The 26329-nt window shown below is 43.8% G+C and overlaps 1 protein-coding gene across 18 annotated transcripts in view; it reads left to right on the forward strand.

Annotated features, from left to right (window-relative positions):
• KLC4 (kinesin light chain 4) overlaps nt 1–26329 on the forward strand; it is a 232257-nt gene that overhangs the window by 126386 nt on the left and 79542 nt on the right. For all 18 annotated transcript variants that reach the window (XM_085888200.1, XM_085888197.1, XM_085888193.1 and 15 more), the window contains 3 exons: nt 6379–6552; nt 11278–11377; nt 21505–21557. In XM_085888200.1, coding sequence (XP_085744326.1) covers nt 6379–6552; nt 11278–11377; nt 21505–21557 — 327 coding nt within the window. The remainder of the gene's footprint in view (nt 1–6378; nt 6553–11277; nt 11378–21504; nt 21558–26329) is intronic.

Genomic DNA, 26329 nt, shown 5'->3' on the forward strand with positions numbered 1-26329 from the left:
TATTGTAATGTTTACTTATATCTGCTTTGTTACAATGCCATTCCTTTTGTTATACATTTTGTAACGAGAGGGGGAGCACTCGGGAGAGTGCAAAACCTCCGCCGCCAATACTGCTGGGTCACTCAAGTGAACCTTATATCTTATTCATTAAATATGATGTCAACAGTGCTGACAGAGTTATAGTTCTTTTCTCCAACATATTTTTTTTTGGGGGGGGGGGGTGGAAATCACTTAAAACATGTAGAAATGCAAAAAAAAAAAATTTCTCTAACAATTTTTTTTTTTGTGGGGGGTGGGAAGCACTTAAACATTTAGAAATGCAAAAAAAAAATTTTTCTCTAACAATTTTTTTGGGGGGGTGACAATTTTTGGGGGGGGTTGGAAATCACTTAAAACATGTAGAAATGCAAAAAAAAGATTTTTTTTCTCAATTTATTTTTGGGGGGGTTGGAAATCACTTAAAACATGTAGAAATACAACAAAAAATATTTTTTGGGGGGGCAACAATTTTTTTGGGGGGGTTGGAAATCACTTAAAACATGTATAAATGCAAAAAAAAAAAAAATTTTCTCTAACAAATTTTTTTAGGGGGGGGGACCAAGTCCAAAATTTAATGGCATGATCCTTGGACCATACCTAACCCCCCCCACCAAGTTTCATCGAAACCCGTCGAGGAGTTTTTCCGTAATACTGTTCACAAACAAACAAACAAACAAACAAACAGAAAGGGGTGAAAACAGTAACCTCCATCCATTTTCGAAGATGGCAGAGGTCAATTAGAATGCCATGCTCTGGTAGAAGGACGTATGAAGCTGCTCTTACACACCTTAACATGGCGTGCGTTTAAAACATGGTAATTCTTCCGGATTTTTTTTGTAGTTAATTAGTCTAATCAACTGAGGACGTCATGATGATCATTTTGGTGGATCACATTCCATATCAGAATGCTCCAGTAGAAACACACACACACACACACACACACACACACACACACACACACACACACACACACACACACACACACACACACACACACACACACACACACACACACACACACACACACACACACACACACCTCTGCAGGTTTTCTTTTCTTCAAAAAATTGTTCAAACAGATTAGCTTTATTTAACGCAGAAAAATCGGAGACTTCTTGTCTTAGAGAATGCTTGCATAATGTTTAAAGGAGTTTTGATTAGTGATGATTAATTACTTTTTTAGAGTGTTGCATTGCCCTTTGTATCATTGTATTTATAATTGGAGTTTTACAATTGTCCCATCTGGCAGCCATTTTATTTGTCCGTGTGGATATAGATGCACCATTGATGCAACACTGCCCATAGATTATGGCAATAACTTTGACCTTGATGCCCACAAGCAAATGCGAGCTGATGGGACAACTGGCTCAAGGTCCATCTGAAAGACTGCATACCCATTGATTTAACGCCCTGTTTATGAAGCACCAGATTTATACTTCATAGATTAAAAATTTTCTTGGTGGTTGATCCACCTTGAATAAAAGGAAAAACTGGCGTTTCAACCCTTATCCTCATCCTGTACCACCATACAGTAGTTCTCTGTTTTGTTCTAACGAAGGTCAGGTCAGGTCAGGTATGGGAGCATGTGCCGGAACAGCACGTCTCTGCGTCCACTTTCTGCCGGTACTCCAGGGGCAACCGTCTGGCCATCCCCCAAGCAGATGCCTGGCCCATCCCCATCTCCCCGAGATGCAGATCAACTTGCTGCAACCATTAGGCATGTGGTCGGTCCATTGGCCTCCTCCACTCACGAGGCTCCCTCACTGAGGGAATCTGGTGAACAGGATCAGCGTCAGAAAAATCAGCCACTTGTCCATACAGCCACAGCTGACGCTCACGGATTATGCAGGTAACAAATCTGATTTGAGTCTCAGCAACCGCTCGTTGGACACAAAGTCCTACCAGCGATAGCCAAGCATTCTCAGAAGAGACCTGGTACCAAAGGAATTAAGTCTCCATCTCAGATCCCAGGTCAGAGTCCAAGTCTCACATCTGTAGAGCAAGACTCGAAGCACAAAGGACCTGAAGACTCAGACTTTCGTCCTCCTGCACGGGTACTGACAGCACCACACCCCATGATCCAGTGAATCCATGACTGCCCAGACCTGACCCAGACGTCTATTAACCTCTTGCTCACAGCCAGCGGAGACATGAATATCACTGCCAAGGTAAGTGAATGTCTCCGTAACTTCAACATCCTCACCACAAACAGGTACAGACAAGATAGCAGCATCCAAGATGTCATTGAAAGCCTGGATCTTAGTTTTGACCCACGAAACCCGTAATCCCAGTGGCTCCGACTCCTCATTCAGCACCTTGAAGGCCCCCAGAAGGATCTCCAGAGTCTCCGCAAAGATGACTGCATCATTTGCAAAATCAAGGTCAGGGATCTTGACATTCCCAAAGGATGCACCGCTGCTTGATCTCTCTGACATCCTCAACCAGAATCCAGTCCATACAAGTGCTGAAAAGTGTGGGGGCCAGGATGTACCCCCTGACAAACTCCAGTAACAGCTGGAAATAAGTCAGAGATGGTATCACCACATCTCACAGCACTCTCAGTACCAGAGTATAGTTCAGACATATGATTGATCAGTTTTGGTGGCACCCCATGAAGACCAAGAATCCTCCAGAGCACATCCCGATTCACTGAATCAAACGTTGTGCAGAGATCAACGTAGGCTGTAAACAGCCCCTGCCCAAACTCTTGCCTGCGTTCAGTGAGGACCCGAAGCGCAAGGATACAGTCAATCGTTGACCTCTGGTGGAAAGCCTCACTGCTCTGCACACTGTTGCTCAAGCAGATGGTGGCGAACCCCATCAATAATTTTCTGAGCAAAGATCTTTTCCGGCACTGAGAGCAGCGTCACCCTTTGGTAGTTGTTGCAGTCCTGGCAATTACCCTCCCCTCTCTGGAAAGGGACAACAAGGCCCCTCTTACAATCAGTTGGGATGATGCATGTGTTCCAGGCAGAGCACAGAACTGCATGCAACGACATGAGTGCAGCATTTCCACCAGCCTTGAGAAGTTCAGCATGGATGCCACAGATCTCAGGAGCTTTACACCATTTCAACCGGGTCACTGCAGCTTGCTTCCATAAACGAAGGTGCATCACAGTTGATTGTAGGGTCAGCAATATAATAGGGATGGTAACACCCCTGACATCTAACTTAACATTTGGTGGATCAGCGTGGTATAGCCCCTCAAAGTAACCGTCCTGGCGGCCCTTCACTTCGGACTCCTCTGTCAATAGCCCACCACACTCCGCTCTAACTGCAGTACAATGAGGGACGGGCTTGGAGGAACGCAATGCGCATATTCCCCTGTCAGCAGGACAAGAATCACTTGACCACAGATGATGCTCTACCCCCTCACAGATTCCTCGCACATCGGCCTCCTTGTCCACCCTCAATTCACGTACAGTTTTGCCCCTCAACTCCCTGAATAGCTCAGCTCTGCCATTAACCTGCGTCTGCTTGGTCCTGCGAATCTGGTCAATGGTTTCCATTGTCCCTTGAGACATTTTCCTCTTCGCCCTATGGTGAGTTCCAAGACATCAACTGGCAACATCAAGGATGGTGCTCTTGAAGGCACTCCACAACTCTTCAGGATTCCCCAAAGCACCCACACCCCCCAAATCCCCACTCACCCTGTTCACAAACTCCTCAGCTACCCTCTCATTCTTGAGCTTGCCAACATCCAGCCTCGGCTGGGATGGTACCATTCTCCCAGATTTAAGCTGCAACTTCAGGGTTGCTAGCACCAGCCTGTGGTCGGTATTGAGGAACTGAGCACTCCGGTGGACCCTGCAGTTCAGGATCATCCTCTAGCGACCATCAACGAGCACGTGGTTAATCTCCTTTGCCACACCACCAGCGTTGGAACACCAAGTCCAGCGATAAGCCTGTGGGCGCTGAAACCATGAACCAGCCACCCTAAGTCCATGACTTCTTGCAAAGTCAAGGAACTTCGTGCTTTTCTGTTTCACAGTTCCAGACCCATGGGGACCAACACATGTCTTATAACCATCACTGGCAGTTCTAATCGATGCATTGAAATCCCCCAAGACTAGAAGAGTATCTCGCCTGGGGCACTGATGAACCACAGACTCGAGTTTGGTATGGAAAGTGTGCATCACGTTGAGATCACTCGCGTCAGTCGGAGCATATAAAGAGACCAGGGAAATGACATCCAAGGAGTGATGAATCCTTATTCTCATAATTCGCTTGTTGACTGGTGTTACCTCAATTATCATTGGAGTCAGCTTATTGGACACGGCTGCAGCAACTCCTTGGGCATGGTAACCATCAGAGCAACCAGCCCAATAACAATTGTAACCCCCCGCCATGATATCGCCACTATCTGGTGTCCGAACCTCAGAGAGTGCTGCAATACCGATGTTCAAATGCTTGAGCTCAGATAACAGAGACCGGTGATCATCCTCTCTTTGGGATAGGACATTCCAGGCACCCACCCGAAGGGACCGCCTCAGACTAACCCAAGGAGATCGCCGTCTGGTATACGACACCTCAGCACCACCCACAACACACACCACCGCAATCTGACCCAGAAGGTTACCCCGTGGTTTTCCTCCTGTCATCAGAGAGTGGGGATCTCAAAGGCTTTGCCGCAATTCTGTCATCCGGTGAGCTGCCCGATGGAGGGCAGCTGCACAGGAGGTACTCCCACGGAGTGGGTTATCAATTTTCTTTGCATTTTCCTTGTGTTTTGCAGAGTGAAAGGTTTTACAGTGGCTGGAGTGCAAATCCTGCCACCAACCTCCTCAACAAATAGAGTAACCCAACTGTAGAAGGACCTCCGCAGATATAGTTGGGCACTAGATATGGGTGGCCGTTGGCTCACAAGGAGCTCCTCCACCCTTTGTCAGGTTTTATTTTGAAAAATCCTGCTGTGTGTCCATATCATACACCCTCCTCACCAGGAAACCTGGTGGTGGAGACGGTTTATTCGCAGACAACCCGACCATGAAACAGGTTGGTGCAGGTTTACACCATACCTGTCGTAAGTCACAGATCGAATCTGGCCTTATCTGACAATAAAACGTCCTTAAAACATTAAGTTTCCTGTTTGGAATGATTTTCAATTTTTTTTTCCTGCCAGGCAGGCAGACGGTATAAATATTAACTCACTCCTCTCTGAGCATATGCAGTCGGGTAATATTTCGAGACAAAGTACTATAAAACGAAAAACTTGTCTTTCTGTTCATGTTATGATTTGTGTTCAAAATATAACATTCAATTTAAATAATTTGTTGCTCGATCATAAACTGGTAAGGCAGACAGAAAGATGGACATGAACCAATTGCTTAACCATACTTTTCGTTTCTTGTGCATTTGGTAAACATGTCACAGCAAGAGATGAGGTCGTCAAGAAAAGGTAGTCAGGTAGGAGTTATTTCTTTGGAAGAGAAAAGAGCGGTTATTAATTTAAGTTTTTAAAAAACATAATTTCGAAGATTTTAGTCAAAGAAGTAAATTAAATCATTTTGAGTAGTATGAAAAAGGAGGGTAGATAATAAAGGAGGAAGTAGTAATAAGCAGAATTCAATCATAATTTTTCAATGAAAAAAATATTTTTTTGGAGAGGGTCTTTTGAAGATTTGCGAAGAATGAAGTATAATCGAAGAATAGCATAAGAGGGTACTCAATGAAACAGATTGTGTGATGGGCCTGAGGCCAAGACATTACATAACTGAGACCTCAATAGCCAATTACAAGGTCGACACAACCCAATACATAACACACGGGAAGGGATCCAAAAAATCAATGGACAACACAGGGATGAAACAACAAGGGAAGACAGAACAGACTTGGTTTGAAATCCTTGCTGGTGGCCAGATTTTCACAGAATAGTTACAATCATGTCCACACCAAAATGGTGCACAGCAGATCTTGCTCTCTCAATTTGTAATGTTGCACAGTTTACTTTTGCAATACTCCTGTATTCACATTGATCGGATACGGTACAAGAGATAAAATAAACAATGTGAGACCTGGTAAGATGAACATGTCGTGACTATGAGGAAGGCTTCTCGGTCTTCTCGTTGACAAGTTTCAACCCTCTTATAACGTGGTAGCAGGTGTTGATTCAGTCTGAAGCTGCATGCCTGCAATCCTGTGAACACACCGATCAATTGTTGAAGCACAAAAGCAATGCAGGAATGGTTTGCTTCACTTCTGAAGATTTCTCGCACATTTTATATGCTTTTTAAGGTTTTATTCTGATTGGTGAATGTCTTTTGCTTATAGTTACTCCACCTCTGTCTTTTATTTTCCTTCTGGTTCTACAACCAGCATGCTGTTGACTGTCATCTCCAGGTGCTGGGCAGAGAACATCCTGATGTGGCAAAACAGCTGAACAATCTCGCACTGCTGTGCCAGAATCAGAGCAAGTATGAGGAGGTAGAGCATTACTATCGTCGTGCTTTGGACATCTATCAGGCACGTCTTGGACCTGATGACCCAAATGTCGCGAAAACCAAGAACAACTTGGTATGTATTAGTCATGCGCAGTTCCGAGGACAATTGTCAGTTATTTTGGTTTTTAAAAATTTAATTTCTTTCTTATATTTTTCATGGTGTGTACGTTTGCGATCGTACATGACAACAATTACCATATTTGCTGACTGTTTCCATCCATTTTGCACTTTTATTTTCGAAAATAAACAAACCGAAACGAATCTAAAACAGCATTGCTCTTTTCCCTTTGGCAGCTTTCCAGTTGCTTCCTTTTCTCAGTTTGCATTTGTTTAGCTGCAAACTTGCAGGCATTGCAATCCTCTTCATTGTTGTAAATACATTGTTCACTGTGCAGAGAAAGTTTCTTGATGCAGTTTTCCATTTTAATGTGATCAGTAAAAAAAAAAAAAATTCTCCATTCCCGGCTGTCTGTAACTGCCTGAAATCGCCCTTATGCTCTCATCCTCTACAAGAAAAAAGTGCTCTACCCCCACCTCTAAGCTACATCTCTCTCCTGCCCTCCTCCATCCCACTTTTCTTTCTTTTCTTTTTTTAAACATGGTATAAGGTGAATTGAACAGCTCACATCCACACAGACAGACATGAGACGACAGTGGACCTGATTAAAAATTGTTTTTTTAACATTAGAGAAACTCATGTCATGTTATGGATTAGAGAAACTCATGTCATTAGAGAAACTTTTTTTTAAAGAGAAACTCTTCCATTACCATGGAAGAAGTGGCACAACTTCCCAAGGCACTCTGGATGCCGGCGATGCCATAATGTGACGTCACTTTTCCCTCTGCAGTCAGTCGAGCAATCAAGGATAAATCCTCCTTCCTCCCTTCACCCACAACCTCTCTCCCACCTCTACATGCTAACTCATAGGGTTTTCATTGCAATGTCTTATAAATGCTGAGCCTCAAGTGAGGAAGCGGCACGTACCACTTTTAGTCTTTGGTATGATTCGGCCAGGGTCAGAATTGAACCGCCAACATAGCTGACTGGCAGCGGACACTCCAACCATAATGCCACTGAGTCTAGTAACACTTCCCAATCCTTTGGCACACTTCACAATATAGTGCCTTTTCCATTGCGAAATTTAGTTCATGAGTTCTTGTAATTGTTTTGTTTGAACTTTGCTTTGTTGGTGTTATTGGTTTGTGAATGTTCTGGGTTTGGATATGACTCATGTGAGATGGGTTGAACAGCATTTTTCTGCACAATCTCCTTTGCCTTTCTCTCTCTCCACCCCCCTCCCTCTCTCTCCCCTCTCTCTCCCCTTTCTCTCTCTCCCCTTTCTCTCTCTCCTCTTTCTCTCTCTCTCTCTCTCTCTCTCTCTCTCTCTCTCTCTCTCTCTCTCTCTCTCTCTCTCTCTCTCTCTCTCTCTCTCTCTCTCTCTCTCTCTCTCTCTCTCTCTCTACCTCTCTCCATCTCCCCCTCCATATATATATATATATATATATATATATATATATATATATATATATACACATGTATGGATCGGCTTGCTACGCTTGCCTCTCCACACCTCGTTGCAGAGATTGATGTCATACCTTTGTTGTGTTGGCATGATTTACACCAATTATAATACAAACATTTCTTTTCTACAAATTTGTTTGTGATATAAGAAGGTCCATCTGGTTTAAATGGTCAAAGGTCTAAGCTGTCTAATCTTCTGAAGGATGTATGGGGTCTAAATGGTGTTAAGGTCTGAGGGGGTCTAATTGGTCTTCAGTGACTTCTGGGTCTTCAGGGTCTTAAGGGTCTTGGGGAATTAATGTTCAAACAGGACGTGATTAATCGGCAGATGGTCTTCACGACTTCCCGGATCACCGCCTCACCGACCGTGCTTTTTGTGTGTGTGTGAGTGTGAGTGTGAGTGATATTGTTTTTCTCCCCCCCCCCCCCCCCGACAAAGTTCCAAGAGTAAAGCAATTTAAAATTTAATTGTAAACCTACCAATTTTGTTCAGTTCAAAGTAATCTCCCTGTGAGTCTATACATGCTTGCCTATGTCACTGCCATGCTTCAACGCACCCTTGTAACTCGTTGTCTGAAAGGCCATTTAGCTTCTTGGCCACAGCTCTCTGAATCTCTTCTGTTGATGCAAAATGAGTTCCTTTCATTGGATTTTTGGATGTCGGTCAGATCGGACCAACATTCTCACTCTTTCCACATTTTTATCCGTTTTGACAATCAATGGATGTCCCGGCCCCGCGTCATCATTCATGTCTATTCTCCCTTCTGCAAACCTCTTGGCCCATGCAACACGTGATCTTGGCATTGCGTCTTCCCTGTTCACCATCTTCAACTTGCGGAAAATGTCCATGCCACTTTTGATAAGATTGATATCTGTCATTAATCTTCAAAACACGATTGCAACACTTCTAATTTTAACAAAACTCCAGTACGGCTCCAAAAGACAACCAATCGATACAATGGCTAACACAGTACTGACAGGATGATTACGCTGCCTTCCCTTCCCCTCCCTTCATACTGCCTTCCCCTCCCCTTGCGCTGCCTTCCCTTCCCCTCACCTCACATTGCATTCTCTTCCCCTCATGTTGACTTGCCTTCCCTCCACCTCCCCTCATGCTCAACCTGAACCTCCTGGGGCGTAGAGCATTTGGTGAGGCGTTGCTCTCCTCCCCCCTTCCCCCTCTCTCCCTCCCCCTTTCCTCCCCCCTTCTCCCCCCCTTCTCTCTCTCTCTTTCCCTTCCCTCCCTCCTCTCTCTCATCCTCCCCTCTCTCTCTCCCTCCTCTCTCTCTCTCTCTCTCTCTCTCTCTCTCTCTCTCTCTCTCTCTCTCTCTCTCTCTCTCTCTCTCTCTCTCTCTCTCTCTCTCTCTCTCTCTCTCTCTCTCTCTCTCTCCTCTCTCTCCCTCTCTCTGTTTCTCCACCCCCCCATAATATTCCTGTCAGTGAAGAAAGAGGTTGTATTTGTGAGTTAGTAATAAATGGGTCAGGAGAACAAGCGGAGAGAAACACACACACACACACACACACACACACACACACACACACACACACACACACACACACACACACACACACACACACACACACACACACACACACACACACACACACACACACACACACACGTCATAATTTTATCCACAATGCAGTTATAATCCCACGTATCCACAATATCTTGTTAAGCTCGATGCACTATTTTACCCAGTCATATGACAGAGAGTAATACAGAGGGAAGAACAAGAGACAAGGATGATGGAACCATTCTCCCATGTGATGGCTTTCGTAAGGTCCCTTGGGTCCGTGCAGGGAGATGGTGTTCTGAACGCTGGTGTCTGGTGGGAATGAAATGGAGAGAGGCATGGCTCCTGTCACACCCATGCTGTGCACTTACACTTGCTTTTACTCACATTCTCGCCCTCATTCAGAATTTTTCAAAATCGCTCCTTTGTGGGGCGAGCTTGTGGCCAAACCCACCTAAGTTCCATCGAACTTCTGTGTTCAACTCCTTTGGAGAGTCCATAAACATGTCCGTTCTGACTCTGTCTGCATGCCAACTCTTTGGTGGACTGAGCTCCTGCAAGCTATATTTAACTCGCGACTGTGCGCTGATTGGTTCTCTGCACGAACCAACTCATGCCATGATGCCCACCATTGTCATGGTGTTCAGTGGCTCCTCTCTTCAGCGCACGGCCGTGAAACGTCCTGGTGATGCCCGGATGGGAACCACCTGCCCTCAATGGAGCGGCTGTCGGTATTTATTTGAGGAAAACACATATGGACATATAACAAAGAATGATTTAAGGGCTCAAGAAGGGGATGAGGGGTGGGGGAGAGTAGGTCTGTAGACACATACGAAAAGAGAGGGAAATTACAATTTTCAGCTCCCAATACATTCTTTCACATGTTCCCTACCATTTCCACATATATACTGTACTCTTTTGCTCGACATTTACTCATGGCATAGCTAGGCTATATTACTCCCATTACCCTCATGTTCCCACAACATTATTTTAAGGTGCATTGTAGTACTGTACTTTAAGCAGTATAAATGCAATTTTTTTATTGTTTTGTTTTGATTAAAGTGGCTTCAGGAACACTCCAGTCCATTTTGAAGATTGCAAAGGACAGATTTCCAAATTGTAGGATCTTTAAGGGTGCTGTAGTATAGCTTTTGCCAAAAGAGACAAAGGGGATTGTGTGCTCAAAAATCTTTTTTTTTTTTTTGGCTCTTTATGAATATCACATCAATTGCAAAAATATTACTTTGTTATATTTGAATCATGGTGTCTGCCAAATAAAGTTTATAAACCTGCAGAAGTATGGAACACTCTTAATATTCGGCTTCAAAAATAATTGGCCATTAAGATTATATTTTGGCATAAGGACTCTGTGTGAACGATATTACAATCTTCCTCAAGCATGCAATAACTTCCATCACAAGATTATTAAAAGGCCAAATACATTGTTGTTGAATAAAAAATAACCTTAACTGCTTCTAACATATGTCATTAGTTCTTATTGTCCTTTGAATTGCTACTTAGATGGTCCGTCTTGAGCAGAGCATCCGTGTAAATGTGCTGTTTGCAGATGGTGCATAAAGCCACATTCATATCAGATTAGTTTCTCTGGAAGAAAACCAAGTGCTCTGATATATATATGTATATATATATATATATATATATATATATATATATATATATATATATATATATATATATATATATATATTGTCTTTACCTTATGTCCATTATCCTTCACTGTTCTTATCTCATTGCACAGGCTTCCTGTTACTTGAAACAGGGAAAATACAAGTCTGCTGAAGCGCTATACAAGGAAATTCTTACCCGTGCGCACGAGCGAGAGTTTGGCTCTGTAGACGGTACGAACAAACCACGTCACCCTGATCTTTTCCATCCTGTATCCTTACAAAGCTCCACGTATCGTTCCAATCACTTAGGGACAATGCCTTACTGCATATCCACACAGCATAAGGTTGCATCTCATTGTGTTGGGCTGCCGATGGAGTCTTTATATCGGTGGCTGAGTATGCAAAAGGATGGCTGGTCACTCTGGTACTCAGCATGGTTGGAAGAACTGGATTAACAAAATGTTAGATAGTCAGAAAAGAATGGGTGTTATTTTATGATTGAAAAGTTCAGTTTGAGCTAAGCAATTTGTCTGTATTCCATTTCCCAGAATTGAGGTGACTATGGGGATTTAACGGGCCATTAAGCCCAGCATGACATGGGCTCTTTCTTGAAAATCAATTTTTGTTTTCACCAAGTGTCAGTGCCATTTGGGAGTGCAATTCCATTAATTTTTTTTCTTTAAGGACAGAAACAATAAGAATTTTAATAACCTTAAACTCTACAAAAAAAATCACCTGGTCTATTGTCTTTCAAGTGTAGTTCCTGAAGTGAAGGTTAACACAATACAAAAAATAAAAAAACAACTGATACACCTTTTTTGGTTTATGATGAGGAGGGTGATGCAATGAGAATATAATGTTGATTGTCGATACATTTTGCATCAAATAAACGAGTCTGCTACACATTAAAAGGCTATAATATTTAAATATCGACGCAACACTTTGTACGAATGAAATGACGAAATTATCAAAAATTATTCTATTTGGAGATCCACTTGTCAGGAAAAGGATCCAGACTTTTTTTTCATCTTATAATTTGGTATTTTCCCTGAAAAAAACAAATTCTGTTTTAATCTTGCTTTACCTTCTGGTGCTCAACATTTGCCCTCAATGGAGCTTTACCTTCAACAACACATTGCAAGTTGAGAAAAAACATCCACTAATCACCAGTAATCCTTTTGTATCAAAGGATATTTTATTATGTCAAATTTACAAATGTCATTTACAAATGTCATTTATTAGAATGCTCAACTTTTAATGAAAAATCATTTCAGAATTTCAATTTGACCCTCAATGTTTTACCTTGTTATTCTTCTCTTTAAACCCCAGTGCTTGAATAAAGTGCTTTACAACGATTTTGCCTGGCATGCAGTATTTGAATATTGCAATGTAATAACAACATTGCAAGGACGGCAGCAATCCCTTTGTGTCTCCCATTTCCGCCTTGCTCCTCTCTCACTGCTTCATGAATTGTCACCAAACTTCATAGCTATAAAGACCAATATCTTACAATTCAACCCACACCATCAAAACTTACTTCCAATTCCTCCTTTCATTCCGTTTGAGGTGGTCAAACATCGAGTTTTGTCATTGCGTCTGCCATGCCAGATGACTTTCTGGTAGGCAATGCTTCAAGCCTAACCATCACTGAATTGTTGTTTGTTTATTTGTTTGTCATGGGGTTGTTGTTCTTTGGTTCTCTGACCCTATCAAATACTTTTCCATCCTATCACCCTGTCCTTGACAGGTATATCCACTTGTTAATAAAAATAATAATAGATTAAATATGCAGGGAAATCATCACAGCCTTCATCACTAACATCAGCTGAACAAGATTAATTTTCCACTAATCACAGCATGAGACGACCATGAACATTCAAGAAATAACTTGTAAGGTTAGCTTTGTTTTTAATTGAGATATATATTTTTTTAAATTGAAGCTGGATTTGTTAGATCTGTTTTTAATTGAGTGCAAATGAAGGGAACTCAAAAATTACTTTTTCCATTTTGGATGATGCGATAATTGCCATCAGCATTATCTCCATTTCCGCATTTAAATTTGGGTTGGCATTTATGACAGTAAACTTGTTTTATGCTGCTCACCTATTTGTGGTATTTCTGGATGCTAGAACATATTGGGCAGCTCAATCGGAATTTTTCCAAATGATAATACAAAACAGAGATAGAGATGCAAACATTTGTAGAAAAGTTGCATCTCTATCTCTCTTTTTTATGATCATTTTGTAAGATCTCACACTTTCTTTTTTTTGCTTTCTTTCAAACACTGACATTTCATTTTCATGATATAGTGCATTTGCTTGCAGTTTTGATGTGATTGATTGGTAAGAAAGGCAAAAGTGTAGTTCTTAAGCAGTCTTCTGTATATTTCCTTGCAATATGTGCCTCCTTCAAATCCATTCGCCATTCAATCTCTCTCTGGCTTGCCTGAATACCTGGCCCTGCTTTGGAACAATCCATTTTTAGGTCATCTCTACCGAGATGACCTAATGAAGCCGGACCAAATGTCCGTCTGTCTGTACATCCGTCAACAATTTTTCTTTCCTATCTTGATGAAACTTAGTATGTGGGTAGAGGTCGATGAGTGTTGCACAACGACATAACTTTTGTCCGGGTTCAAGGTCAGGGTCAAGGTCACGAGGTCACGAAAGTTGTGAAAGTCGCCATTTTCAAAATCTATCTCGTCTTGTCATTTTAGGAGATATCTGGCAACAGTTCATCAATTATGATAGTAAAAAAACATTATTGAGATGACCGTCACCCCCACACGGGGTAATTTTTTATCTTGCGTTGTGGCATGCGGAAGGTCAATGGTACAAAATAGACTTTCATTTCTTAATCAAATTGATGTAAAAACATTAATTAACGGCGATTTGGGTGATCAAGCGTTGTCTGTCTGGAGCCCCCCTCATTGGGGAGAGGGGCGAAGCTTGGACTCTGTTGAAGTTTGGGAAATTAACCCATTGCATTGAATTATTTATTTTGTATTCCAAATGAAAATTAATATGCAAAGGTTCCTCAGTCTCTTCAGAACTGCACTGAGTGTAACAAGTGGTCACACGATCCTGTATGATTGTAAAACGATGGAAAGGAGGAGGCCATTTGGCCCATCAATGTCGTGTTGTTCTCCAGAGTTAATTTTTGCTACAACTGTAAACAACAATCTTCTTGCTATTTTACTAAAGTCTAAATAACCTGGGCTTGATCGGGTGACCCGACTTGTTTGCTCTAAATAGAATCAAAACATCAAACAGGTCAGGTCAGGTCAAGTATGGGAGAATGTGCCGGAGCAGTGCATCGCGACGTCCACTTTCCGCCAATCCTCCAGGGGCCTCTGACTGGCCACCCCCCAGGCAGATTCCCCGGCCCATCCCCATCTCCTGGAGATGCTGATCAACCTACTGCAACCACGAAGCACGTGGTCAGCCCGTTGGCCTCCTCCACTCACGAGGCTCCCTCACTGAGAGAATCTGGTGAGCAGGATCAGCGTCAGGAAAACGAGCCGCATGTCCATACAGCCGCAGCTGATGCTCACAGAGTATGCAGGTAACAAATCTCATTTGAGTCTCTCAGCAACCGCTCGTTGGACATAAAGTCTGATCAGTGATAGCCAAGGATTCGCTGAAGAGAACTGGTATAACGGAATGAAGTCTCCATCTCAGATCCCTGGTCAGAGTCCAACTCTCACATCTGCAGAGCGAGACTGGAAGCACTAAGGACCTAAAGACTCAGAATTTAGTCACCCTGCACAGGTACTGGCAGTGCCACACCCCATGATCCTGTGAATCCATGACTCCCCAGGACTGACCCAGACGTCTATTGACCTCTGGCTCACAGCCAGCAGAGACATGAATATCACTGCCAAGGAAAGTCAATCTCCGTGACCTCAACATCTTCACCACAAACTCACCACAAGCAGGTACAGACAAGATAGCAGCATTCAAGATGTCATTGAAAGCCTGGATCTGAGTTTTGACCCAGGAAACCCATAATGCCAGAGGCTCAGACTCCTCATTGAGCACCTTGAGGGCCCCTTAAAAGGATATCCAGAGTCTCCGCAAAGATGATTGCATCATCTGCGAAATCAAGGTCATAGATCTTGACATTTCCAAACGATGCACCACAGCTTGATCTTTCTGACATCCTCCCCAGAATCCATTCCATACAAGTACTGAAAAGTGTGGGGGCTAATACACACCCCTGACCTGCTCCAGTAACAACTGGAAATAAGTCGGAGGTAGTATCACCACATCTCTCAGCACTTTCAGTACCAGAGTATAGTTCAGACATCAGATTGATCAGTTTTGGTGGCACCCCCCAAAGACCAAGAATCCTCCTGAGGGCATCCCGATTCACTGAATTGAACACTTTGCAGTGATCAACATAGGCTGCAAGCAGCTCCTGTTGAAACTCTCGTCTGCGTTCGGTGAGGACCCGAAGAACAAGGATACGGTCAATCGTTGACCTCTTTGGTGTAAAGCCTCACTGCTCTGCACACTGGTGCGCAAGCAGATGGTGGCGAACCCCATCAAGAATTATCTGAGCAAAGACCATTTCCGGCACTGAGAGCAGCGTCACCCTTTGGTAGTTGTTGCAGTCCTGGCGATTACCCTCCCCTTTTGAGAGAGGGACAACGAGGCCCCTCTTACAATCAGTTGGGATGATGCCTGTGTTCCAGGCAGAGCACAGAACTGCATGCAACGACATGAGTGCAGCATTTCCACCAGCATTAAGAAGTTCAACATGGATGGCACAGATCCCTGGAGCTTTACCCCATTTTAAGCGTTTCACTGCAGCCTGTGCTTCCACAAACGAAGGTGGATCACAGTTTATTGGAGGGTCAGCAATAGGGAAAGTAACACCCAAACATCCAACTCGACAGCTGGTGGATCAGCCTGGTACAGCCTCTCAAAGTAACCGGCCCGGCGGGCCTTCACCTCGGACTCCTCTGTCAAGAGCCCACCACTCTCCGCTCTAACTGCAGTATACCGAGGAACAGGCCTTGAGGAAGGCATTGCACAAATTCCCCTGTAAGCAGGATGAGAATCACTTGACCACAGGTCAAGATGCTCTACCCCCTCACAGATTCCTCACACATCTACCTCCTTGTCCACCTTCAGCGCACGTACAGTTTTATGCCTCAGCTCCCTGAACAGCTCAGCTCTGCCATTAAGCCTGTCCCTACGACTCTGGTCAATGGTATCCTGCGTCCCTTGAGAGATAAAATTCTCCTTCGCCTGACGGTGTTCCAAGACATCCACCAGCAACATCAAGAACGGTGTCTTGAAGGCACTCCACAACTTCAGGATTCCCCAAAACACCCAGCCCCCCCCCCAAATCTCCACTCAGCCTGTTCACAAACTCCTCAGCTGCCCTCTCATTCTTGAGTTTGCCAACATCCAGCCTAGGCTGGGATGGTACCATTCTCCCGGATTTAAGCCACAACTCCAGAGTTGCTACAACAAGCCTGTGGTCGGTTTTGAAGAACTGAGCACTCCAGTAGACCCTGCAGTTCGAGGTCATCATCCAGCAACCATCAACGAGCACATTGTCAATTTCCTTTGCCACACCACCAGCGTTGGAATACCAAGTCCAGCGATGAGCCTGTGGGCGTTGAACCATGAGCCAGCCACCCGAAATGCGTGACTTCTTGCAAAGTCGAGGAACTTAGTTATATTCTGGTTCATAGTTCCAGACCCATAGGGACCAACACATGTCTCGTAACCATCGCTATCAGTTCCAGTCGAAGCATTGAAATCCCCCAAGATGAGAAGAGTGTCTCGTCTTGGGTATTGATCACCCACAGACTTGAGCGCGGCATAGAATGCGTCCTTCACAGTGATACCACGCACCTCAGTCGGAGCATAAACAGAGACCAGGGAAACTACACCGAAGGAGTGATGAATACTTCGTCTCGTAATACTGTTGTGGTCCCGCCAGCGCGTTGCCACGAGCACGACCCTCGATGAAGCAGTGGGGCCGTCTCGGCTCGATCGCCCAGAATTGCAGATCACCGGCCCGGAGAAGTCCGAGGTCGGCGGGTCCTGGCTATTTTGGACCGAGATACGCGAATGGGTAGATCACGTGGGGTAGGGTTAATTGCCAACTTCAATTTACTTAAGTAACCACGTGGTCCACCTACCGGGGAATTTAACCCTCGACGGAACTCGTACGGAAGCGAGCCGCCTAAGCGCGCTCGTTCCGCGTGCGTTGCCGAGGGGTTGTATCGCCGAGCTCCGTCGGCCCGATTATCTTGTGACCCCGGCAATGGCCAGCTAATCCCTTACACGCACGACATGCTCAGTCAATGGAAGAAATACAAAACGAGCTGAGTACATTCAACAATAGGACATTTTATTCACAATAATGGGGGGAATGAGGGAAGCACACAAGAGCAGATTTAAACCGAATATAAGGAATGCAAGTATATACAGCGAAGGCACTGAAACAATTCACTACTTACTAGACGGGTCCACGAACACACACACGCACACACACCCAAAGAATCGGACCAATGGTCTTTATTAGGACCTGCCTCGGACCTGTCCACCTCGTGTGGTCTTCGAGCTGACGAGCGACCCAGACCAGCATCGCGAAGCGTTCCGCAGAACCAGGCACCAGCGAGACACCTCCGATCCGTGTGATGCAGTCGGTGCCAGACCCGGCCAGAGATGCGCACTCGTCAGACTGGTCGCGCACTCGTCAGACTGGTCGCGCACTCGTCAGACTGCTCGCGCACTCGTCAGACTGCTCGCGCACTCGTCAGACTGCTCGCGCACTCGTCAGACTGCTCGCGCACTCGTCAGACTGCTCGCGCACTCGTCAGACTGCTCGCGCACTCGTCAGACTGCTCGCGCACTCGTCAGACTGCTCGCGCACTCGACAGACTGCTCGCGCACTCGACAGACTGCTCGCGCACTCGACAGACTGCTCGCGCACTCGACAGACTGCTCGCGCACTCGACAGACTGCTCGCGCACTCGACAGACTGCTCGCGCACTCGACAGACTGCTCGCGCACTCGACAGACTGCTCGCGCACTCGACAGACTGCTCGCGCACTCGACAGACTGCTCACGCACTCGACAGACTGCTCGCGCACTCGACAGACTGCTCGCGCACTCGACAGACTGCTCGCGCACTCAACAGACTGGACGCGCTTCGAGCCCACTAACGCAAGCTTTCGTTACTCACCTTTCATTGTCCCCCGAGATGTGATGTCCACGAGCAGTGATGTACCTCATCAAGATGAGTGCCCAGATGACCACCAAGGCCATGCACCGAGATGTGATCTTTTTAGCAAGCTCCGCGGCCGCGTACTTATTCGCCCTGTTTCCGGGGTGGGGGGGAAGGGGGGAGGAAAAAACGTCTCCACCCTCTCCATTCTCATTCTCAATCTGAGGTGGTGCGATTCCGGACTGGGCAAGGGACACACTCCTCCCATTCTGGGCAGAGTCTCGAGCTGAGGTGATGCGGCTTCTGGTTGGCCAAGGGGCACACCCCTCCCATCCTGGGCAGAGTCTCGAGCTGAGGTAATGCGATCCCCGCCCACACTCGTGGTTGAGCGCAAGAAGACAATGGTGCCGGTCAGAGTGAGGGGAACATGGACAAATAAAAGAAAAACCCTATCAAAGGAACTCACAGCGCATTTACATTTAATTACCCACAAGACTAGGGAAAGGACTATCTATAAAACACGTACTTACCGATTATAACTAAACCAAAGGACCTCAATGTTGGGTGTGACAGCTTTCCAGATTCGCAACAATACGATGTTGACCAGTGTTACCTCAATTATCATTGGAGTCGGCTTGTTGGACACAGCGACAGGAACTCCTTGGGCATGGTAACCATCAGAGCAACCAGACCAATAATAGGTGTAACCACTTGCCATGATATCACCACTGTCCGGTCTCCGAACCTCAGAGTGCTGCAATACTTATGTTGAAATGCTCGAGTTCAGATGATAACAGAGACAGCTGATCATCCTCTCTTGGAGATGGGACATTCCAGACATCCACCCGAAGGGACCGCCTCGGGTTAACCCAAGGAGACCGCCATCTGGTGGACGACACCTCAGCATCACTCCATTACACATCACCGCAATCTGACCCTGGAGATTTATCCCGTGGTTTTCCAACTCTCATTAAGGAATGGGGTGCCAGAAGGCTTTGCCTCAATCCCGTCATCCAGTGAGCTGCCTTGCGGAGGACCGCTGCATAGGAGGTACTCTCATGGAGTGCATTTTCAGCTTTAACATTTGTTGGTTTTGCGGAATGAAGTGTTTTTTGATTTGTGGTGGCCGGAGTGCAAATCCTGCCACCAACCTCCGAAAAAATAAATAAAAAGTTACCCAACTGCAGGAGAATGTCCGCAGACACAGTTGGGCACCAGAAATAGATGGCCGTTTGCTCACAAGAGCTACTCTGCCCTTTGACAGGTTTTGTTTTTAATTCTGCTGGGTGTCCATATCTATACACCCTCCTCACTAGAAAACCTGGTGGGGGAGATGGTTTAAACAGGCCTCACCAAAACCCTTAAATTTTTAAACTTTTGTTTTCCTGATAACACCTGTAGGTAGAAAATATGTGACCAAAACTGAAAACTTAAATGCTGCCTTAAATACTTCCATATTGCGGTTGTTCTTAATTCTTTGCACAAATTTTCTTTTTAATCACCACTATTTGGCCATCAAATTACCAAGCACGAGGATATAAGTGACAAAACAAAGTTGCAAAAGTGGCATAATTGAAAAGTAATTCTGAAAACATCAACAAGAATATAGATGTGAAATGTACAACCCTGTGTGTGGTTTTGATCTCATGAAGAAAGCATGTTCATACTTCATTTTTCTATGTTTTTCTGTTTTTGTTCTTTTTTTGGGGGGGGGGGTTGTTTTTGCACACTTGCCCTGCACCTTCGTTGTTGTACTTCTTTCGGCTGCTCCCGTTAGGGGTAGCCACAGCAGATCATGCGTTATGATCCGCATACTGATTTGGCATAGGTTTTACGCTGGATGCCCTTCCTAACGCAACCCTGGTCACCTCTTACGACACATGGATAAGGATTGGGTTTCGCCATGATTCCGGAATGCCCTACACCCTCTCATCGTGTGGCCCAGCGCAGAGCACCCGTCCTCAAGCGATCCTCCATCCCAAGCCTCCGAGTAGCCAGATTACAGGCGCACGCCACTACGCCCGGTATATATATATATATATATATATATATATATATATATATATATATATATATATATGTATATGTATATATATGTATATATATGTATATGTGTGTGTGTGTGTGTGTGTGTGTGTGTGTGTGTGTGTGTGTGTGTGTGTATATGTATATATATATATATATATATATACATATATATATATATATATATATATATATATATAATTACGGTGCCGGTGCGTCGGCCGTGAGCCGACCGCTCTGACGGAGCCGCAAGTCGAGTCGGCCCGACCGATCGCCCGGAATATAGATCGCCGCCCGGATAACTCCGAGGCCGACGGGTCCTTGTGCAAGAACCGAAATACGCCAATGGGCAGACCATGTGGGGGAGGGTCGATTGCCAATCTTGCCCTGCACCTTCGTCTCTTTCACATTCAGTCTTGATCTTACTGTCTCCAGCTTAGTTCCTGGTTATGGTGCCATGATTTTGTTGACCAGTTGGTTGCAAGTGCTGTATATTTACATTTGAGTTTACTGATCTTTTATCTTGTTCCCTTCATGTTACACTATTTTGTTTTTAGTTTGAAACAAATGTTAATGTGAGTAATGCATGGAGATCATCATTTATTTTAAATGCTATTAAGTGCTTTGGTTAATGTTTCATTAATCTTAGATGCCTGCATTTTTCTGAAGCTTTTTTGAACTGGTGGACAGTTTTTGTTGTTTGTTTGTGTATTATTTTTTTTTCTTGTTATGAAAAATGCAGGTAATTGGGAGTCTAAAATTTGCGTTCACAATCGCCATTGTTACTCTACACAAGTTTAAAAAAGTGTACTGACAAAGGAAAGGATTTGGGTTTTCATCATTTTGTCTTGGAAAGGCCATTTCAATATTTTTAATTCCCCAAATAATCTGTTTATTCCTGGTTGATACTGGTGTTACCCAACAACTGGATTATTTGAGTTTGCTGTAGTCTAACGACTTTGAAAAGGGTGAAGCTATTTGAATTGGATGTGAAAGGGTTGTGGCAGTAGCTTGGACAATGGGAAATGTTTTGGTTTTAAGATTCAGTCGATATACTATATCTGAATTTTTATTGTTCACTATGAAATATTAATTCGGTAGGTATCCATTCAAGTTTGACTTGTGTTCCCATTTATGCGTAGGAGACAACAAACCTATTTGGATGCATGCAGAAGAGAGAGAGGAACGCAGCAAGGTAAGGCTGCTTGCATCTTCTACTAAAAGGAGAAAAGTCCATCCATCTGTGTGCGCCCGTCATGCTTACGATAATAATAATGATACCGTTGGAAAGTTTGTGATCAACTTACTCGGTTGGAAAATTAATGATCAATTTAATCGAACAAAAAAAATGTCCGTTTAAACATACAAATGCCTGTTTTGAAAGCCCGTCTTTCAGGCATTGAAGAAGAAGCAGGATTAGGAACTTAATGTGGCGGTTCCAACAGTAACATTTTTATTCTTCCACGAGAGCAGAAACCCTTTCGAGTAACGTGTGATAGACATGGAAGGATCACACAAAATTATATGGAGTAAACTTCTCAAGGCTATATAAAAGTTACCTGAAGTAGTGCACAAACAACAACATCCACAGCCACTATGACAGCAGCAGCAACAATTACGTGTTGTAAAAGATCCTTTTTTTCCACCCGCTTCACTTCATTTTCCATCCTCATTGCGATTCAGATAGATATAAAATATGTTTGTGAAGTGTATTGTTTCACTGATCACACATTGGGTTGCGCAAATTGTGCATGTGCAATATGCTGTCTTTTGATTAAATCTGTCAACAAAGCAATGGGTATGCATCGCTCGTACATGTTAAATGAAAAGAATATGTTAAAAAGATGCTGAATTATTTTTGGCCTTATTTTTTGCAGAAGTGGTTTTTTTTCTTTTCTTTCATTTTGACCACAACTGCAATAGATAGTGAAATTAAAATCATTAAAGCAGCTGAAGTTGTTTAAAGGACAGCGAGGAGCATTTTAATGGTAAATCTTTTATTGTTAATGAATAAACTTCAAAATATCAAAATTGTTTAGCTTACTCTATGCACATGAAGTGAAAAATGGGCTTAAGCAATTGGTTCATGTCTGTTGGTCTGTCTGTCTTCATGTGTCAGTTTATGATCAAGGAACAACTTGATTTAAATTGAATGTTACATTTTGAACATAAATCCGAAAACAAACCTGCTGTTTTGCAGTGCTTTGTCTGTGGGGCATGGCAGTCAAACAAAATTGAAAATCATTCCAAACAGGAAACTTACTGTTTTTTTAGGATGTCGCAAAGGACACATACAACAGGCGCCAATGACTCATGTGACGTACTAGATAGGGTGGTGTAATAGACACTGCGTCAGTGGCGGTAAATTCCGGAATTAATTATTTTATATGACTTTTACAATCTTTATTTTATTTCAATTGATGTATGTACGTGAGCACTGCTGTCATTATGCGAATTAGCTTACTTGCATCATTGCAGCATTATAAAATTTGCACCTATTTTATCCATACGACAGGGAGACCAGACACATGCTGTGCTTTATTTGAACGAATCTTTCTAGCTGCTTTGTCAGTGATAAGGATATACAGTATTTTAAAAAGCAACATCTTGGGATGTTTTTTTTTTTTCCTCTGATTTGAAAATCAATTAATGATCATGGTATTTGGAGTCCTTGATCCACCATCTGGCAAATAAAGGGTAGTCATAAATGATAGCATTTGGATTGTAAACACATTCTCCCTCCCTGGTAAGCAATGTTATGCACAAATGGTAAGCAAAATTGAATGATAGGCACATTTAATATTTTACATTTATTTTTTGGTGTTCTTTGATGAGTGATGGAGATAAAAGACAGGTGGAAGGAGTATTTTGATGATCTGCTTAATGTTGAAAACGATAGAGAATAATTAATGGATGTAGAGCCAACACGGGGACCAGAAGCAACAATTACAATAGCCGAAGTTCGGAAGGCAATCGGTCAAAAGAAAAATGGGAAAGCCATGGGACCCTCTGGAACCACCATTGATGGGATAAAAATTTTCGGAGAAGAAGGCAAGGAATGAATGAGTCAGCTACTTTGGAAAGTGTGGGAAGAAGAGCAGTATCATACTGCCTATCTGTAAGCAAAAGGGTGATTCTTTAGAGTACGGCAACAATAGAGGAATTGAATTGAGACCATATTATGAAGATATTGGAGAAAGTAGTATATACAGGACTGAAAAGGGTGACTGGTCTAAATGAGATGCAATTTGGTTTTGTACCAGAAAAGAGAACTATTGATAATATCTTGGTTGTACGAAAGATTCAGACGTTTCTTGAAGGCAACAAAAAGCTATGCTTCACCTTTGTTGACCTCAAACAGGCATTTGACCAACCACCAAGGAACATTGTTTATTGGTGCTTGAGGAAGGAAGAAAGGGGTATCAGAAAAGCCAATTGGTCAAGTCTCTACAGAGGTTATCGTGCACCCCCCTCCCCCCGCCCCAGGACTCTACCAAATCAACTTTTTTCGCTTCCTTTTATGGTCCTATTACACATTTGAGATGTTAACAAAAAAAAATTCCCAGCACTCTGGCGATATTCAAGCTGGCGTCCAAAATGGCCACCAAAATGGGTAAAATCATAGAATACTGTATATAACATCTCAAAAATGTGGCAAATTGGAAAAATACTCATTGGGATTTGGTTCCTGATCATTAGTTAGTTCCTTTTTCCATTAATTAGTTCCATTAGTTGGTTCCTGATCATTCCTGAAGAAAAACAGCTGGATCAATAGATTACTTTGAAATCAAGGGAGGGTTACATCAGTGATGGTACTTAGCTCTCTGCCTTTCATAACTCTGGTGGACGTGCTGAGTGAGGAGACAAGATAGGGGCTCTATGCAGATGACTTTGCACTGATAGCAGTCAGTTGAGTTGAAGAGAATGTGGCTGATCTGGAAGAGACAACTGGTTAGGAATGGTCAAGACTAAATCAAGAAAACAGGTGATTATGAGTTGTAGAGGAGAGGCAGAAATGATTACAGTTAGAGATTTAAATGGTGAACAACTGAAGCAGGTGGGGAGGTTTTAAGTATTTAGGATCAACAATTGACAAGAAGGTGGGATGGAAGGGATAGGGTGGAGGAAATGAAGGGATGTGGCAGTTATGGGAGACAGAACACCAATGAAACTCTCAACTATAAGTTAAGATTTACAAAACGGTGATAAGACCAGTGATGTTGTATAGTGTTGAGACTTTTGCATTGCATAAGAAGGAAGAGCAATCACTTGACAAGGCAGGGGTGAAGGTACTGTGATGGATTCAAGGGGTGTTGTTAGCAGATAGGAAAAGTATTGTCGAGAAGGTTTGTGAGGCAAGGCGAAGGTGGTATGAACATGTTATGCAGAGTGATTGAGGAAGTGCAGTGAAAGTATAATTAAATAGAAAGGTGAAAGGGAAGGGGCAGACCAAGACTGAGATGACTCCACCGAGTGAAAAGTGACATGGAGAAGAAAAGGATTCATTATGATAACTTCTGGTTCCGGTTTTTGAACGACGGTTAGTTCTCTCCAGGGGTCTCTGCTGACTTTCTCAAAAATAAGTTTCCGGTCCTTGGTTGTCGTATTTTGACTGTTATTTTGTTGCCTCCATGTTTACTGCGTATTCCTAGTTCGGGTTTGTTTTGAAACTTGTGCTAATTTGGTGAGTATTCATCGGTATTGTCATATCGGGTTTCCCTGAAGCCTACCCATCTTCTTGTCTCTGTGCACGATCGTGTTTATTTGTATTTTCTCCTTATTACCATCAGTTTTTATTTCCTCCACTTTTCCTGCCACCCTCCTTCTATCCCTCTCAACTATACCCTCTGTTTCATGTCTTAAAATATGAAAAATACAACAACAACAAAAATATTTTCCCTTCCAACCTTATAACCCACGTAACTGCGTGACTTCCTCTACCGACTCTTCTTCTTCCTTCTCTGCCCTCTTCTCTGCCAATCCCACTGATCGTGAAGGTATAGCACCACACACCTTCACTACTCTTACCCCCCCCTCTTCCCTGATCTTCAAAAAAAAAGTCTCTTACAATGCTTCAATTTCCCCTCTCTGTCTGGTTCTTCTTCTTCAAAGTCTTGTGTTCAATTTGACCTTTCTTTCATCCCGTGTCTAAAAATTCCATCTGTTATAACGCTTCCTATCTCCACTCTGTCAATTCCTCTGCACTCCATCCATCTGACCACATGCAAAGTTTTCATCCGCAGCCTGATGGAGTACTGCTCTCCCACTCCTCACGCTGGTGTTCCCGCCTCTTACCTTTCTCAGCTTCATGCTGTGGAAACCAAGGCATTTAGGATCATTGGTATCTCCCGCGATGAGGCTGTCTATGGGTCTCTCACTCTGTCATTGCAGGCAGGTCTGTGGTCTTTGTCTTCTTCCACCTCTTCTCCGGCATTGCCCTCCTCCCCCTCCCACCCCCACTGCTCTGTGTGTGATCTGTCCCCCCTATATTTCCATAAGGCACTCAACGTCCACCAAAAAACCCCTTCTGGTGAAACTGCCAACTTCAAGAATCGCTGCTCACCTTCACTCTTTCATTCCTCTTCTTTTCCCCACCTCTGAAACAAACTCCCACACTCTCTTCAATCCCACTCCTCCCTCCAGGTCTTCAAAACAGCTGTTCACCTCCATCTCGCATCTTTCCCCATCCAAAATCTTGATCTTTGCGAGCCCCATTAATCCACCCCAAACCCACCTTCAAATTTCCTGTTTTCCTTCCTGAATGTCCCTGTAGTACCATCTTGTTTAACATGTGTACCCTGCCCCAGCCCTCTCCCTTCCACTGTCTCCTATTGTCTCTGTGCCCCGCTATTTTGTGCTTCCCTCTCCTGCCCCTCTCGTCTCCTGCCTTGTTATATGTTCTGTGTATTTGCTTTTACACGAGCCTCGACATGGTACACCAAAAAAAATAAATCAGAAGATGCAGAG

This window comes from Eptatretus burgeri, chromosome 7 (assembly GCF_056783735.1).
Source record: "Eptatretus burgeri isolate ZD-2024b chromosome 7, Ebu_testis_v1, whole genome shotgun sequence".
Classification (NCBI taxonomy): Eukaryota; Metazoa; Chordata; class Myxini; order Myxiniformes; family Myxinidae; genus Eptatretus; species Eptatretus burgeri.